The sequence below is a fragment of the Triticum urartu genome, unplaced genomic scaffold (assembly GCF_003073215.2).
Source record: "Triticum urartu cultivar G1812 unplaced genomic scaffold, Tu2.1 TuUngrouped_contig_4612, whole genome shotgun sequence".
In the NCBI taxonomy this organism is placed as follows: domain Eukaryota; kingdom Viridiplantae; phylum Streptophyta; class Magnoliopsida; order Poales; family Poaceae; genus Triticum; species Triticum urartu.
Genome location: NW_024115215.1, coordinates 1 through 16,206, shown reverse-complemented (window position 1 = coordinate 16,206; position 16,206 = coordinate 1). Strand labels below are relative to the sequence as shown.

Below are 16,206 nucleotides of genomic sequence, written 5' to 3'. Positions count from 1 at the left end.
GGCCTCGACCCAGTTCGGTCCGGCGGAAAAACTTTTTTAAAAAAAAATCTGCGCAGAGAAACGCCAAAAATAAATACTAAACGGACGCCAAAAATCCCGAAATAAATTTTCCCCGTCCTCTAAAAATCTACCGGACAAGGTAAACATTTATTTGCGCCTAAAATGCAATTTTGAAAAACATGAATTTTTCCTATGCAAATAAAATAGCAATAAAATCCCAAATAAAATATTTATTTGTTTTTAATATTTTTCCTCCAATATTCCATTGTTTTGGGGGAAGTCATATTATCCCCTCTCATATATTTTTTTATATGAAATATTTTCGGAGAGAAATGTAATAAAACAAATTGATCCTCGTTTCGATATTTGATAAAATTCAAATATGAAAATAGTGAAATCCCCAACTCTCTTCGAGGGTCCTTGAGTTGCTTAGAATTTCGAGGATCGCAAAACCAATATGCAATAAAATATGATATGCTTGAATGATCTATGTATAACACTCTAAATTGAAAATTTGGGATGTTACAATATAAGATGAAATTGCTTGTAGGGTACGAAACCACCTCAAAGTTATTATTTCCTATCAATCCATTGAGCTATTCTTATAAGTGTCACAAACATCCCTAGAGTTCGTAGTAAAATAACACCATATAAAAACACATCAATCAACCCTAATGTCAGCTAGATACCCCAATGTCACCACAAGTATCTGTGGGTCAATTATACGATATGCATCAATCAACTTCAGATTCATAATATTCAATCCAACACAAAGAACCTCAAAGAGTGCCCCAAGATTCCTACCGGAGAAACAAGGACGAAAACGTGCATCAACCCCTATGCATAGATTACCCCAATGTCACCTCGGGAATCCGTGAGTTGAGTGCCAAAACATACATCAAGTGAATCAATAGAACGCCCCACTATCACCACAGGTATCCCATGCAGGACATACATCAAGTGTACTCAAATCCATAATAGTATTCAATCCGATAATAGTGAAAACCTCAAAGGTAAAACTCAATTCATCACAAGAAGGTAGAGGGGGAAGAACACCATAAGATCCAACTATAATAACAAAGCTCATGGTACATCAAGATCGTGCCAAATCAAGAACATAGCTACTAGTACATACCCTCAGTCCCGAGGGCGAACTACTCCCTCCTCGTCATGGAGACCTCCGAGATGATGAAGATGGCCACCGGTGATTGTTTCCCCCTCCGGCAGGGTGCCGGAACGGGCTCCCGATTGGTTTTTCATGGCTATAGAGGCTTACGGCGGTGGAACTCTTGATCTAGGTTCTGTTCTGGAGGTTTGGGGATTTATAGGAGGTGTTGGCGTCGAGGACAAGTCAAGGGGGGGGCACAAGGCGACGATAAGGATGGGGGGCACGCCCTAGGGGTGGGGCGCCCTCCACCCTTGTGGTGGCCTCGGGACTCTTCTCCGGTATCTTTTCGTACCGGTATTTTTTATATTTTCCAAAAATATTCTCCGTAAATTTTCAGGTCAATTGGACTCCATTTGATATTCTTTTTCTGCGAAACTAAAAAACAAGGAAAAAACATAAACTAGCACTAGGCTCTAGGTTAATAGGTTAGTCCCAAAAATCATATAAAATAGCATATAAATGCATATAAAACATCCAAGATAGATAATATAATAGCATGGAACAATCAAAAATTATAGACACATTGGAGACGTATCAAAAGCGCATCCACCTCTCGCGCCAGTGCACCCACATGGGACTATATGTATCTCGAGTCAATCAACGCCAACAAACAAATCATAACACCCTAGAGGAATCACTTTGACATCATGAGTGATGGTGAATCCCTGTGTCCACTAGGACAATTGTATGACGCAATGAGAACTATTAATGTTGTAGCACCAACCACCACATATTGCATTGCTGGCATCTATTGGGTCAACTCCTCCACAAGCACACCATCAACAAACAAGCAATTTGCTCTAGAATCAATTGGGTTAAGTGTGTCATGCTTGTCGATAAGTCTGTGCAGATGCATGGTGCGGCAACGCATCGGCACAGCCGCAGATACTTCCTTGGTTGAAAGCACATTTTCTCCCTTTGTGGTTTTGGTAATTAATGTCAACATACGTATTGTTGGGCTAACACCTTTATCTAGTATATTTTGGATAAGTTCAATAATGGCATGGCAAGGACTAGTGAATGTGGGCCCCTTAAAAATGCTAAGGGCAAGGATTGGCAAAGCAACAAGACTCTACATTTTTGGTTAAGTGATCCAAGATCACATTGAGTCCATAGGAAAGCCAATACTATTAAAATGGGATGAGGTTTTGGTCATGACTCAATTGCTCAAGTACTTAGTGATATTGCTCCAAAACCCTCAAATATTTCTCCACTTCCATCATATTCAAAACCCTAAATATCCATCTCGATCCCACTAAAACATTCCCATCCGGACCCACCGAGATGATCCCATAGTGCCATATGCCAAACCCAAATACTTCGGTGCAGCCAAAATGGATCTCGGTCTCATTGAGATGGCCTCACCAAGTTTTTGTAATGAAATTGCTTCATTTCAGAATCAACGAGATGAACCAATCAGAATTTCCAAAACGAGGTCTTGCCCTAACCATCTTACTTTGGTCCCACCGAGTTGGTATGATCGGTCTCACTGAAAAGCCTAACGGTCAAGTCTTTTGGACTAGTTGGTCTCACCGAGACTTTCATGTCGGTGTCACCGAGTTGGGTCAAAGGCTTGTAACGATTGGATTTTTCGTGTTGCTTATTTATACCCCTCCACCACCACCTACTCTCCAAGAGAGCCATTAGAATGAACCACAACTTTCACTACTCATTTTCTAAGAAGAGAACCACCTACTCATGTGTTGAGATCAAGAAATTCCAATCCAACCATTTGAACCTTTTTTGTAGCCTTCCCCAAGTTGCATTCCATTCAATCCCCTTTCCTACCAAAGCCAAATCTGTGAGAGAGTGTTTGAGTGTTGGGGAGACTATCATTTGAAGCACAAGAGCAAGGATTTCATCATCAAAAACTTCGTCTATTAACTTTTGGAGAGTGGTGTCTCCTAGATTGGTTAGGTGTCACTTGGGAGCCTCCAAGATTATGGAGTTGAACCAAGGAGTTTGTAATGTCAAGGAGATCGTCTACTTTGTGAAGATCTACCCAAGTGAGGCAAGTCCTTTTGGGTGCTGGCCATGATGGAATAGGCAAGGTTGCTTCTCTGTGGACCCTCCGTGGGTGGAGCCCTCCGTGGACGCACGCAACCGTTACCCTCCGTGGGTTGAAGTCTCCATCAACGTGGACGTATGATAGCACCACCTATCGAAACCACGCCAAAAATCATCGTGTCTTCATTGTGTTTGATCTTCCAACTCTACCCTTTACTTTCCACACATTGCATGCTTTACTATTTATGTTGCTCTATCTCTAGATATGCATGTGTAGAAAGCCTTGGTGTTATCTTAACTAGTGCCAAAATCTGCCTAAACTTTAAGAGAACTAAAAACTGCATATTTGATTGGTTAAGAGTCAATTCACCCTCCCTCCCCCCCTCTAGACCTATCTTCTCCGATCCTACATTGGTCATAAACATCATGATCTGGAGCATACTGCGGACATCACCATGTCAAGAGTCTATTTGGCAAGTGACACGTGCGACCTCTACTTCACATACATAAAGGTGAATCATCTCCTTTACACGTGTTCACTTGACCCCTTCGAGTATGGTATACTACTTGACATTCCCCTCGTGTGCATGCATAGGTATTGTCGGAGCTTTACGGACAACGAGGAGGAGTGCAAGCGTCAAGGAACGCTTACACCATCGGCAAGGGAAGCATGGAAGCGAAGATGGAAGAAATGGAGCCGCTGCAAGCTATAGCCACTGGACATCCGGACGACATCGAACATCCGGTACCTGACGCAACCCAGACGGCCAGAAGAGCTACAGCCGACGAGTCCTACAACGGTCGGACGACCGACGACCACCGGACGTCCGATGAGTCCCAGCGACTGGACGACCGACACCGACCGGACATCCGGTGCCACCTGTCCAGAAACCAATTGTCGGAAGTCTGACGCCCTCCGGACGTCCGGACCCCCGCGAGTGACCGGACATCCGGTAACCACCGAACGTCCGATGCTGCATGTGTGCAGTCGGGCCTTTGGCCTTGTATCTCTCTCCCACTTACCCCTTCGTGGCTTGGACTATAAATAGACCTCCCCCTCCTCATTTCTAGGGTTAGCAAATGTGATAGCTCATCTTAGTTGAGCTTTGCTCCTACCACTACTCTTGAGAGAGAGAGAGAGACCACTCCCATGGAGTTCAAGGCCTCCATGTGAACATGTGAGAAGATCCCGAGGGATTCAAGACCCCCTTTGTGGGAAGGATCTATCCAGACCATCAAGCCCCCATCTCCTTTGGATTTGGGATGAAGTTTACCATGTATCTTCCCCTTTGTTGTTCATGTACCTTGTGGATCTAGTGTGTTTAATTGTCTAGTGGATGTGGTGGATGTGTGCTTGCACTTGTTCTTGGGTGTTCCTCTTGTGATTTCTCCTCGTTCTTCACTGTGTTCTTCATGTTCTTGAGGAATCCCCTTCCAATTCGTGAAAGATCGGCACCATAGGGTTCCACCCTACATCACATGACCTTCATCTCAGCTGGAACCATTGAGATGTTGCGGATCAAGAGCTTCTTTGAGATGCATCATTTCCAATAGTTCCTCCATAGCGTGAGTCGGGAATTTATCAAGACATTCATGACCTCGTGCCCATGGGTCATCACATGTGAAACAAATATTCTTGGACTCGTGATATGCATGCAGCGTCTCGAGTTTCTAGCAGCCCTAAGGGGCCAAGGGCGTTGACAGCCCCCCAGTTTGCCCATCGTGCAAGAGAAGCATCACAAGAAGCAAAGACACTGACATGCGTGTCCAACTGGCCTGTCGTGCACGATGCACGACGCACACATCGCCTGTCAGGACCGAACGATTTCTCCGACTAGCTCGTTGCGCACAGGGCAACGCGGGACGCCTAAAACCGCCTAATGACAGTTGCCCCGAGCGCGCTGGGCGGTCCACCCGTCATGCACCTTTCAACCGGCTCGCCCGAGTATGAGTCGTCTGGGCAGATCAGGCGAATCACATCACCCTTGAGAGGCTCCACCCAATGGCAAGTCAACCGAGATCCGTCCGTCATCGTCCGGGCAAGCCCGTGAAGCCAGGCGATGGGCGCCACCCAATGACGGGTGGATGCGCGCGAAGCGGTCCACCCGTCATGGACAGTCCAGCCAAATCGCTCGGGTCCAAACCGTCCAGGCAAATCGGACGGCCCGGAGAGGCTCCCGACACAAGCCACCAACCAATGGATGGCTAATGTGGAATTTTGAAGGCCCTCTCCACGATTAACACTAGCCGCCAACCTCGCCATCCAATTCCCGCTCTAGCTTGTGAGGCTAAGGGAGGAGGTTTTCGTCTTTCATTATGTGTGCAGGTTTTCTTAGGTTCGATTCGATGTCGTGGCGACGTTGTTCCGACAGTGACGATGATGTTGTATCCAATAAAATTCCTCCAGCTTCAGTCCCATCTCGGTAACGCTTTGCTGCAGCACTGAAGCTTGGGAGTCTGTATCCATGTCGGCCTTCATGGACGCTGTCTTGGGACTTGCTCGTCGATGTGTCTTCATGGCCATAGAGGACGACAGCATTATCTTCTTCGACAACCATTCATTTGGAGTCGTTGCACGTAAGATCACCAGCAACAATGTTCTAGCGATGGGTACATGTCTGATGCCCCTGCCGACATGCTTGGCACAATTGTCAATTCAGTCTACGCTGCGGTCTACCGTTGTTGCGATTTAACAAGGTTTGGTTGTGATTTGCCTAATATAAGTGTTTAGCTCCTCTTTAGGAAAAAAGGTTCAAGCCTATCTCAATATGAATTGCTGTGCAAGCATATCTAACCATACAAATTCATATCCCTGTGTCAGGTTTGATTAGTCAAAGTTAATGATGCCACATAAAATAAAAGGTTAGCGCATACTTTAAGCTCTTGTAAAAGATTACTACTCTCTCCGTCCCAAAATATAGTGCGTTTTCGATTTCCGCGCTTCAACTTTGACCATAAATTTAGGGTCCCGATAACTGTCACACGTGTGGTGTATCGGGTAGTTGTGCCACACGCCTCGTGTGGCATGGACAGCAACCAGCCCACACATCTACGTGTGGGCAAAACAACTAATGCCCACACACATCTTTTTTTCCCTCCTGAACCCTCTCACACGCGTGCGTGTGGGCGAAGTTGATAACGCCCACACGCCCGTATGTCAGGCCTCGTACCCTTCTGGTCCCGAATGCAACGCGTGACGCTCACCGCGCGCTCGCAGTTGCCATGGTCCAGACCCTCGTCCATGTTCGTTTATCTGCAGTTACCATGTCACTGAACTACGGTTGCCATGTCGGACAATTGCAGTTGCCATGGTTGCTCAACTGCAGTTGTCATGTATGGTCTGATCTAATGTAGTTGCCATGATTTCATAACTTTAGGAGTTGCCACATACTAACACTAGGCAGTTGAGAGAGTTTTCATGTGCTCACAAGCATGTTAGGGCAGTTGCCATGTAAAAAGGAAGAGTTGCCATCTGCTTACGTGCACGTTAGGGCAGTTGCCATGTACGTGCACGTTGGGGCAGTTGCCATGTACCATGCAAAAACACATGGCAACTTGGTAAAAAACAGTTGCCATCTGCTTACGTGCACACTAGGCAGTTGCCATGTACCCTGCAAAAACACATGGCAACTCGGGTAAAAAAAAGAGTTGCCACCTGCTTATAAAGCACACTAGAGGCAGTTGCCATGTGTGCTGCAAAAACACATGGCAACTAGCAGCTTACGTGTGGGAGAGGAGACGGGCGTGTGGGCGAGATGGCAAATGCCCACACACCAGCCTTTGTGCGTGACTGAAAACTGGTGTGTGGGTGAACTGCTAAACGCCCACACACCGGCCCCTCCGTGTGGTAAAACGGATGTGTGGGCGAACTATGTCACACATCACACACACGCCTTATCCTACGTGGCACAGAAAATCAGTCAGATTGTGTCATGATTCGTGCATATAATACTGGACGGTAATGGATGCGTATGGTCGAGATGGTCAACGCCCACACGTGTGGGCGTTAAATTTCCGTAAATTTAATCAATGAAACCAATAGAGGCGGGAGCCAAATTTGTACCAATAAATTTGTATTCAAACAAACTTTTCAATTATATATTTTTTACTCCCACCGCAGTTGGTCTCTTTGGTAAAATTTATGATCAAAGTTAAACCTTAGGAAGCGTGAGCGCACTATATTTTGAAACGGAGAAAGTATGAGACGCAAGCCAATCGGTCAGTCATGTTCTGTGAAATTCAGGCACAAGAAACATCTTTTAGTAGAAAGTGCATAATGCATGTTCTTTAAAATCTCATTAATTCATCAAATAACGGCCTCGGGTAAAAGAAACTTGCATGCCCGTGGCTCGTGCCCTTTGAGATTGTATTCCTCTTCAAAACAAATTATATCCTCATTAGAAAATAGTGAAGCCTACAATACAATAATGTCGCTGTCTGTTTACATCGGCGGACGCCCACGCCATTGCTCCCCGAGGACCCTGCTTTTCCTCATACGCAACCCATCCATCCACTGCCAAAAGAGAGCGCAGGGAGCATCAAACAAGTAAAACCAGGCACACTGCATTTCCTCACTCTGCCGATGGTTTTGCATCATCATCCATTTGATCATCTCCAGGAAGCCCAAATATCCTCAGGTTACGGTCCATAGAGCCGACGGCGATATATTTGGAATCAGTGCCAAACTTTGCAGAGGTCACTTTCCCTGTGAAGACACAATTCACAAGAATGAAGTTACTTCACCTCAACTCTACATGCATGTCCAACTTAATCAGGGCCAGGAAGGAGTGCAAACCTGTTCCTGACAAATCTGGCAAGGTCTTGATAAGATTCCATTCCGTCTTGACATTGGCTACTTGGTAAACCCTGCAAAAGACAGATTGGAAATTGCAAGTATTTAGTTTTACATTGTATAACACACAACTGAAAAACGGATGGATGTTTTTTTTTTGCAAGATAGTCAATATATCATGTCTAGACCTATCAATAGATTCCCCTCCATAAGCAATGCCAAAATGCCAGGAAATCAAGGGCATACCTTATATCTGAACCAGCAACAGCAAGATAGGTACCGCTAAAATCAAATTCCACTGCAGAACAGAAGAGAAGGCATCAAGCTAAAATAGAAATAGAATTGAACCGATAGCCATAAACTAAAAACATGCCTATCACAATCCAAGATAACTATGTAAATAACATGTCAACATGGAATTGTGATGAATCTAAGGAGTGACATACTAGCTGTAGCCATGCATATAGCAGTATTCACAACTTATATGCTCTAAAGTTTACTACTGTATAGAGCACAGAAGTGACGTACAAAGTTCCTTACCAGAATTTGTCGGCGTATCCGAATCATATGGCGAGAAAGTCCTAAAATTTCTCAATTTCCTTAGATCCCAAAGCTTGACACCATCAAGAGCAGCAGTCTGCAAGGGGGTGGTGAAAATATCAGAATAACAAAGACATCAACACTGTGCACATTGTTTTATGGTAACAAACATACCGCCAGGAAGTAACCATTTTCAGAGAAGGACATAGCAGTGACAGGTCCAGCATGCCCCTCAAACTTTGCAACATTGGACTACAGACAAAAAAAATGTTCATTAGGAAATACTACCTCCGTCCCAAAATATAAGATGTTTTTGCAGTTCAAATTTGAACTGCAAAAACATTTTATATTTTGGGACGGGGGTGGCATATTTCAAGCACCGACATATGCATGACCATCTGAAATAATTCCTGAAAACAATTGCAGTACCAACCTGAGTTTTCACGTCCCAAATTTTGACAACAGCTTCAGTAGTTCCTGTTCCAAGGATAAGACCATCTGGGTGGAAAGACGCAGATGTATATCCCTCTTGTCCTGAAGCCTCGCCAACCTAATAAAAAATATCTTAGCATTGAATACACATGTATGCAAGTGCACACAATGATGATTGTAGTCTATGTGAGTGGACCTGTGAGAGGCAAGACCCAGTTGAAATATCATAGAAGCACCAAGTATTATCCTTGGCCGCGGTCACAAAGTACTTCTGAGTCGCATGCACAGTAACAGCTTCGACCTGAGATTTTTTTTAAAAATAAAGAAAGAAAGGATGAGTTAAAAAACATATTTTGTTCACCATCAGGGACATTTTAAAATATGAGTCCAAAATGATAAGAACAAAAGAAAATATTATTAACAATGGCCCGCAAAAAAGGGGCATTTTACATGTAACAGCAGAAAATGAATTGACTGAGACTAACAGGTCAACAGTTAATGGTGCAATGAGCAAGAAAACTTGAAGAAAGGTATCTCATGTGTGAATTTTTGTTTCAAGCACAGTGTGGCTACTGCCATCACAAAACATGTCACTGTAGAACTTTTGTCTCTTTTTTTATTGTCCATTTTTGTTGAGATGGATGTGTGGCCACACGAGGAAGGATCGAGTCCGGAATGATGATACACGAGATAGAGTTGGGGTAGCACCAATTGAAGAGAAGCTTGTCCAACATCGTCTGAGATGGTTTGGGCATATTCAGCGCAGGCCTCCAGAAGCTCCAGTGCATAGCGGACGGCTAAAGCGTGCGGAGAATGTCAAGAGAGGGCGGGGTAGACCGAATTTGACATGGGAGGAGTCTGTTAAGAGAGACCTGAAGGATTGGAGTATCACCAAAGAGCTAGCTATGGACAGGGGTGCGTGGAAGCTTGCTATCCATGTGCCAGAGCCATGAGTTGGTTGCGAGATCTTATGGGTTTCACCTCTAGCCTACCCCAACTTGTTTTGGACTACAGGCTTTGTTGTTGTTGTTGTTTTATTGTCCATTGTTCCTCAACATGAGAAATAAATCAAAACAGAAAAATAGACCTTTGCTACTATTATCAATTTTTCTAAATGTTATTGAATCTAATATGACACCAAGAATAGAATATCAAAAAATGGAATGATGAATATGAATGTAATAAGTGTATCAGCAATCCTTAAACCATAATTCTTAAGACAGGAAATTATAAACTCAAGCATGTGTGATCTGCTTAGCAAAAGCAAGATCCACCTGAAGAGTAAACACTAACCTCGGCGGTATGATCTTTCAAAGTATGGATGCAACTGTAGTTTCCCTCCTCACCCCCTTGCCAAATCCGAACAGTCTGCAGCGTTTGCAAAAGGGTCAGCAATAACTTAAACTACCAAAATTGATATGCTCATATAATTCAAACCCTCAGGCTCGTGCTAGAGGGCTCAAAAGACTGATCAGGTCCTGTGTTTCTTATGAGTGCAACAAATGCAAAGCAGTCCATTTATATAGCAGGGCTGCAGGAGTAACATCAGCAAGTTCATAAAGACCATAGCAACTTTTCAACTTGCTATCTACAAGCGAGCATGTATGAAATATTACACGACTTAGTAGTTTACTGACCAGCATAAGCAGGCAGCTACACCTATATGCTAACAGAAGGTTTCTGGCATGAGGTAAAGCATTATATAAATTATTTCTAGATAGATGACCTCTCAAATTATGATTACAAGTATGGCAGTAATGCAATTGATCTCACCAGGTAGAGGTGGTCGAGTTAGCGCGGTAATAGGGTTTTTACATATTTGAACAAGTCTGTTTAGATGGGTGTTGGTTGGGTCCAAATAGCTGACTAAAAACTGCTTAGCTGTTTTGGATTAAGAGCCATGCCCAGCAGTCAGGTATGAAGTCGGTTCAGTTGGCCTAAATCGAAGCCAAAGTGTCATGCCCAGCTCAGTCTTAGATTGAGTTGGATCATTCTTGCAGTATATATCAGAACATGAACATGTACAACTATGAATTTACTGGCACTAGAACTGGAAACCTGGTGGTATTGGCAAATTTTTACCTACTTTGTTGCCTCTGAACATGAGCAAACACAAGGTGCAAATAAGCAATCCATGCTGGTCAGGATAGATATTAAGAAGGGAGGCCATTGTCTATCTCATACACAAATTAAATGTGTCCAAGCATTTAACTGCCACAAGCCCCATAATTACAACATGACAGAGTCGAGAAACCAATAAAATCAGCATCTGATTGTTTTAACCATATTTGTGAGTAATTAGACGCATCAGAAAGTGGCATACCTTATCTGCTGATCCAGTTACCACAAGCTCATCCCGTGGAACAAATTTCAAAGTGGTTATCTGTCATCAGAAAGTTCACATGTTACAATTTAACTCCAACAAATATATTAAAAATAGTAAATTAAGGATGCATCAGAAGCACTTGGGGGAAAGACCTTCTTGGAGTGACCAGCAAGTGTACAAAGGATTTGACCAGATGTCCTATCAAATAGCACTGCATTCGTATCAATACCCCCAGTTGCAACTATGTCCTGTTAATCCAGATTAAGAATCCAGTAAATGAATAACTCAATCACTTTGACATCAAAGTAAACGAACAAATCGACATTTGTGAAGTCCTGCTCAACATAATGCATCATATTGCCCGACACAAGTAAATGTATTAATATGATGGTGTGTACTTCAATTAACGTGTAACCTTATATACAGTTTAACCCAACATGATGAACATATAGCCAAATCATAATCTAACCTTTGACGGATGGATATCCATAGACAAAATGCCCGGCTTGTTTGTCTTGTGGAGTGGATGGCTAGAGATCTGAGTATATCTCTCCAGTTCATCAATTGATGCCAAACTTGGTGGTACCTGAGAGAAGACAGATAGGATTGCTGACTCATTTCACCAACAAAGTCATAACTAGTTGTACAAAAGTGCATTCATACATGATAAGGGAACATATTATGTGCAAACCCACATCTTTCAGAAAATACCAAGCCACACCAATCAATTGCATTTCAACAGGCAGATCTTCCACACACACCCTCACCCTTTCTTAAAAGAACCCCCAGTCTCCTCTATTCCTCACTTCCCTGCCCTCTCTCTCACACACACACTTTTTCTCTTCCTCCATCTTCCTCTCACAATCAGGCTGTCTGATGTTGATGCCAACATCCTCCTCAAATCCTCCTGAATCAGAATCACTATCACTATCGGATGTGGATGCCAAAACCCTTCTCTGAAGGTCCTCCACCACAAGGTGGCCCTGGCACACTTCTCCCCTCGATTCGGCGGGGGGCTCCTCTACCCAGTGCCACCTCCTTGTGACTGACACCTACATGTGCACTCCTAAGGCGGCTTTGCTCCCCGCCAGAGCCAATGCTGCCGCAGCACCTCCGTTTATCTAATATTCTCTTACATTTTATCTGGAAGCTTTGTTTGGATCCAAATGATGAAATAATGATCTTGATTACCAATCAGTTTCCTGATTCGTTGTGTCTGAAGCAAGTAACTTTGTTGTTTCAGATCCAAAATGTTCCGCAATTCTTCACATTCAAACTGGGGCACAAAAAATCACTTTGTTCAGAACGAACTTTTGTTGCCAGAGGGAATGAGCAATACAAAGGTTTTCATATTAGAAATGATGAAAAATATGCCAAGACGAGGTGTCAGATCTCAATAGCGCGTATGTGCTCTTCCTGTTCATCATATCCAAACCCTAGAACAAAATCAGACGCATGGTTCAGGATAGCTTATATGCCAAGTATGCCATGGAGTTCCGGACTTTCTTTTGGGGAGGGGGGAGGGGGGCAAATAGGACGTTTTGCTGTTTTCCATGAAAATTTGAAAGGTGTATAATTTTATCAACCTTGGGTGGGGGACCATGGCTTCGCCACTGATCTTAAGGGCAGGAATGAAATTCAGATTTTCAATTTTAGGTCCCTTTTCACCTGTTACACTCCCGATAAGATAAAGCTACTCCCTGCATAATGCTAACACCGAACAAGCTAACTCTTTAGAGAGGTAATTGTTTTGAAAACAACCAACACACAATATACAGTTGTAAACTTATTTCTGTTGTGGCTATGCAGTGGGGTGCGTACCTGTCGTTTCTTACGCTGGGCAGAAAGCATGGTATTACACTCTGTTAGTTCATCGATCATGACAGGATTGATACCAGGGCGTATCTTCTTCCCATCAGGGCCAATTTCATCCTCCATTGCTGTATCCAACAAAGCTAAACTATGAGAAATAAAAAAAAACTATACCTAAGGATATACTTGCACAGCTTCAAGCAGTAGGAACCTCTTTTTCCATTGGAGACGACAGCTGCAGGTGCAACTCCCGCCATCGACGCTGGAATCTGTCTCTCAGCTAGAGCCAAAAGTGCTCTAGACTCATCTCTTTCCTTCTTTAATCTGGCTATAACACGGCAGGCAGCATCATGCTGGAAGGGGCAAAAACAAACTAGTAAACGGAGAGCGGATGGGTAATGTTCTTTCATGCAAGACTATAACTGCGTTTGAACAAGTAACTAAACATAAAAGTCTGCTAGATTAAATCAAGCATTGAAAAAAATAGCTTGGCTTAATAAAGTTTGTGTAGATCAAACTTGGCAACCCAGACAACCTCAATACACAGTTTCATAAAAAAGATTTATGCTAAAAAAAACTAGAATGGCTTTACACAATATATTGAATACATGCCATTCCACCTTCCAATTTCCGTTTTTTTGACAGAAAGACTGTAAGGGAACCCCCTACAGTATAATTGGTGCAACAAACCCAAATTGCAAGTACCATGCCTTGAACCCCCTAAATAGTGCATGCCATTCTACAATTCGAGATTTATTTGCACCGTTTTCTATTTGCATACCTCTCCTTTCGGCTGTTAGCAGTTCATTTATTAATCCAAACTAGAGGAACATACATTATCCCAAGAGCAATAAATGGAGTAATGAGGGGCTGGGCGAGACTAATATGGTACTATATGTACACTTTATTATTATCCAAATCCTAGAATAAAATCTATTTAGGGATGGGTGGAGTATGAATGTTTTAATATTTATTCAAGTTAAGAAAACATAAATTGAAGAGTGCAGATCAATTTGACTACTGGTGCACAAGAGAAGAGAGGGTATAATGGTTAGAGCAGACAGATCCCAAGGTCATATTACAGTACAGATAATCATGATGACTAGTTGACTAAAGAGAGGGCAAAATTTGGCAATAACTGGTTACTTGTGAAGTTAGACAGGTCAGCACATAAAGGCCAATAACATTTTACCACTTCGTCATATAAGATGTTCAGATGTGCTAGTGCTACCCACATAAGCGGTCAACCATTTCTACCCACATAAGCACAACTACAAGCATAAAAGACCAGCTGTAAATAATTGTTAGCTTGTTTTCAGTTCTAAGAATGCAAAATACAACTTCATTTGAAGGCCCACAACAAAACAAACTCATCGCATCAAAACTTTCAAAATAATTGAGTCTACATCAGTAATTAAAGCATTGGTTTGAAACAACACCCTCTAAAATCATGTTCAGTTTGTGCATAACTCAAGTTAAGCTACAATTCCAGTATGAACAATTCTGAGTCACAATTATATAATAAGAGCGAAGAAAGCAGGGCTCCAACAATGAATGATTCGACATTCTAGTGCATCTATCACCAGCCAATTTGTAAAACAAGTGGAGTCACTCAAATGTTCAAAAACAATCCACAGCAGCCTAACTACGGACCTACAGGAAGCTCAGATTCTTCCAGCGGGACCTCGGCCCGCGAAAATTGATGGTCCATTTGCTATGAATTAACACGGACTGAGATTTCTAAGAAGAAAATAACCGCGTCCTTACTATTTGACTTGCACGGAAATTTCCTTAATATTTTTTGCATGAATTGAGAAGAAATAATTGCATTGGTCAAACAAAGACCTGGTATAACGCATGACTAAGTTCTTGTCTTGCTGTGTGAAGCTGCTGCTCCAAAGCAAAATTAGAAAGCATAAGAGCATCCCACTCCTGCAAAATCAGAGAAAAACTAGTTCATGAGAGTATTGCAGGGGTCAGGGAAATAGTACCATAGTGCAGACTTCACCATCAAGGGAAATGTTATCAACAGAATTTTAGGATTATCATTCATATATTTGAGCAGTTATTAAATGTGATCATTCTGACTCTATGACAAATATGAAAACGTAAAAAAAAAGGGTGGATCAACAAATATATAGCAGAGTTCCTGATTCCACATTAATATAACTGACGAGCAGGCAATTTTTCTAGCTTTAGCTTAGTGTAAGTTACATCTCTGTAGATGCTAAAGAATACACTTAAACAGCTCCACGGTGTTGCAGCTTGCAGGAAGCCCGGAACTGTTTATCGTTGACGTTAGAAGCACACTACGAATTCACTGTGGGTGGTTGACCTATAATTATATAGTAAACTAACAAGACAACAATGATTATCAACAGTTCAGAATCAATTTAGATATTCAGAATTCCACTTACGTTTTGAAAGATTCCAAGGAGTCCGGGAATGCTTGCAGCCTGCAGAGGCCTGGGCCTCACGACCTGTGAACAATAGAGCTCATCAGTGGGGGTTTTCGAAGATTGAATCCCTGAATATTTGAGGGGTGATGTGGCAAGTTACTTTTAGCTACTTAGTTTAGTGCCGCCACATAGGAGGATATGGCATAGATAATCTACGGAAGCATGCAATTTCGAAAATTTGTTAGCATTCCAGATAGGCTTCACCTTGTTGGTCTTCACCAGCACGATGTCGTCCATGGAGAGTTCCTCCTTCGTAACTGGACACTTTCCATGGTCCTGTGCCACAGCAACCCACGCAATCTTAGCGCAAACAGGATAAAGAAATGAGAGGCGAGATCTAAGACGTATTACCGACCTCAATGTAGCGCTCGATGAGCCGCCGCTCAAAGAGGAGCCCCGACCTCTTTGATACCACCGGCTCATCCGGCACCTCGCCGGAGACTTCAGGTCCAAACGTAGAGGCAACGGAAGACGAATTAGCGCACGGGAAGACGGATCGGGTAGCTAGGGTTTTGAAGAAAATAAAGGATGGGGGACTGAGGCAAAGGAGCTTACTTGCACAGATCATGGTGGCCGCGGCGAAGGTAGAGCCGGGAACAGCACGAGGACGCGGGACCTCTCAGGTCGCAATCTCGCTGGCGGTGGCAGTGGCGGCGCGCCGGCGACGGGT

At 43.2% G+C, this 16,206-nt stretch overlaps 1 protein-coding gene across 1 annotated transcript; it reads right to left on the bottom strand.

The window, feature by feature from the left end:
• Positions 1-7,432: 7,432 nt before the first annotated feature.
• On the bottom strand, positions 7,433-16,199 carry LOC125528067 (pre-mRNA-processing factor 19). The gene is made up of 18 exons (XM_048692583.1): positions 16,092-16,199; positions 15,892-15,977; positions 15,741-15,812; positions 15,495-15,557; positions 14,923-15,009; positions 13,289-13,430; positions 13,087-13,205; positions 11,735-11,851; positions 11,418-11,513; positions 11,263-11,322; positions 10,233-10,307; positions 9,136-9,240; positions 8,941-9,057; positions 8,682-8,759; positions 8,508-8,604; positions 8,214-8,265; positions 7,971-8,041; positions 7,433-7,880 (listed from the first exon to the last, which is right to left on the bottom strand). The coding sequence occupies exons 1-18, from the start codon at positions 16,102-16,104 to the stop codon at positions 7,747-7,749; spliced, it is 1,584 nt and encodes a 527-aa protein (XP_048548540.1). The 5' UTR covers positions 16,105-16,199; the 3' UTR covers positions 7,433-7,746.
• Positions 16,200-16,206: the final 7 nt, after the last annotated feature.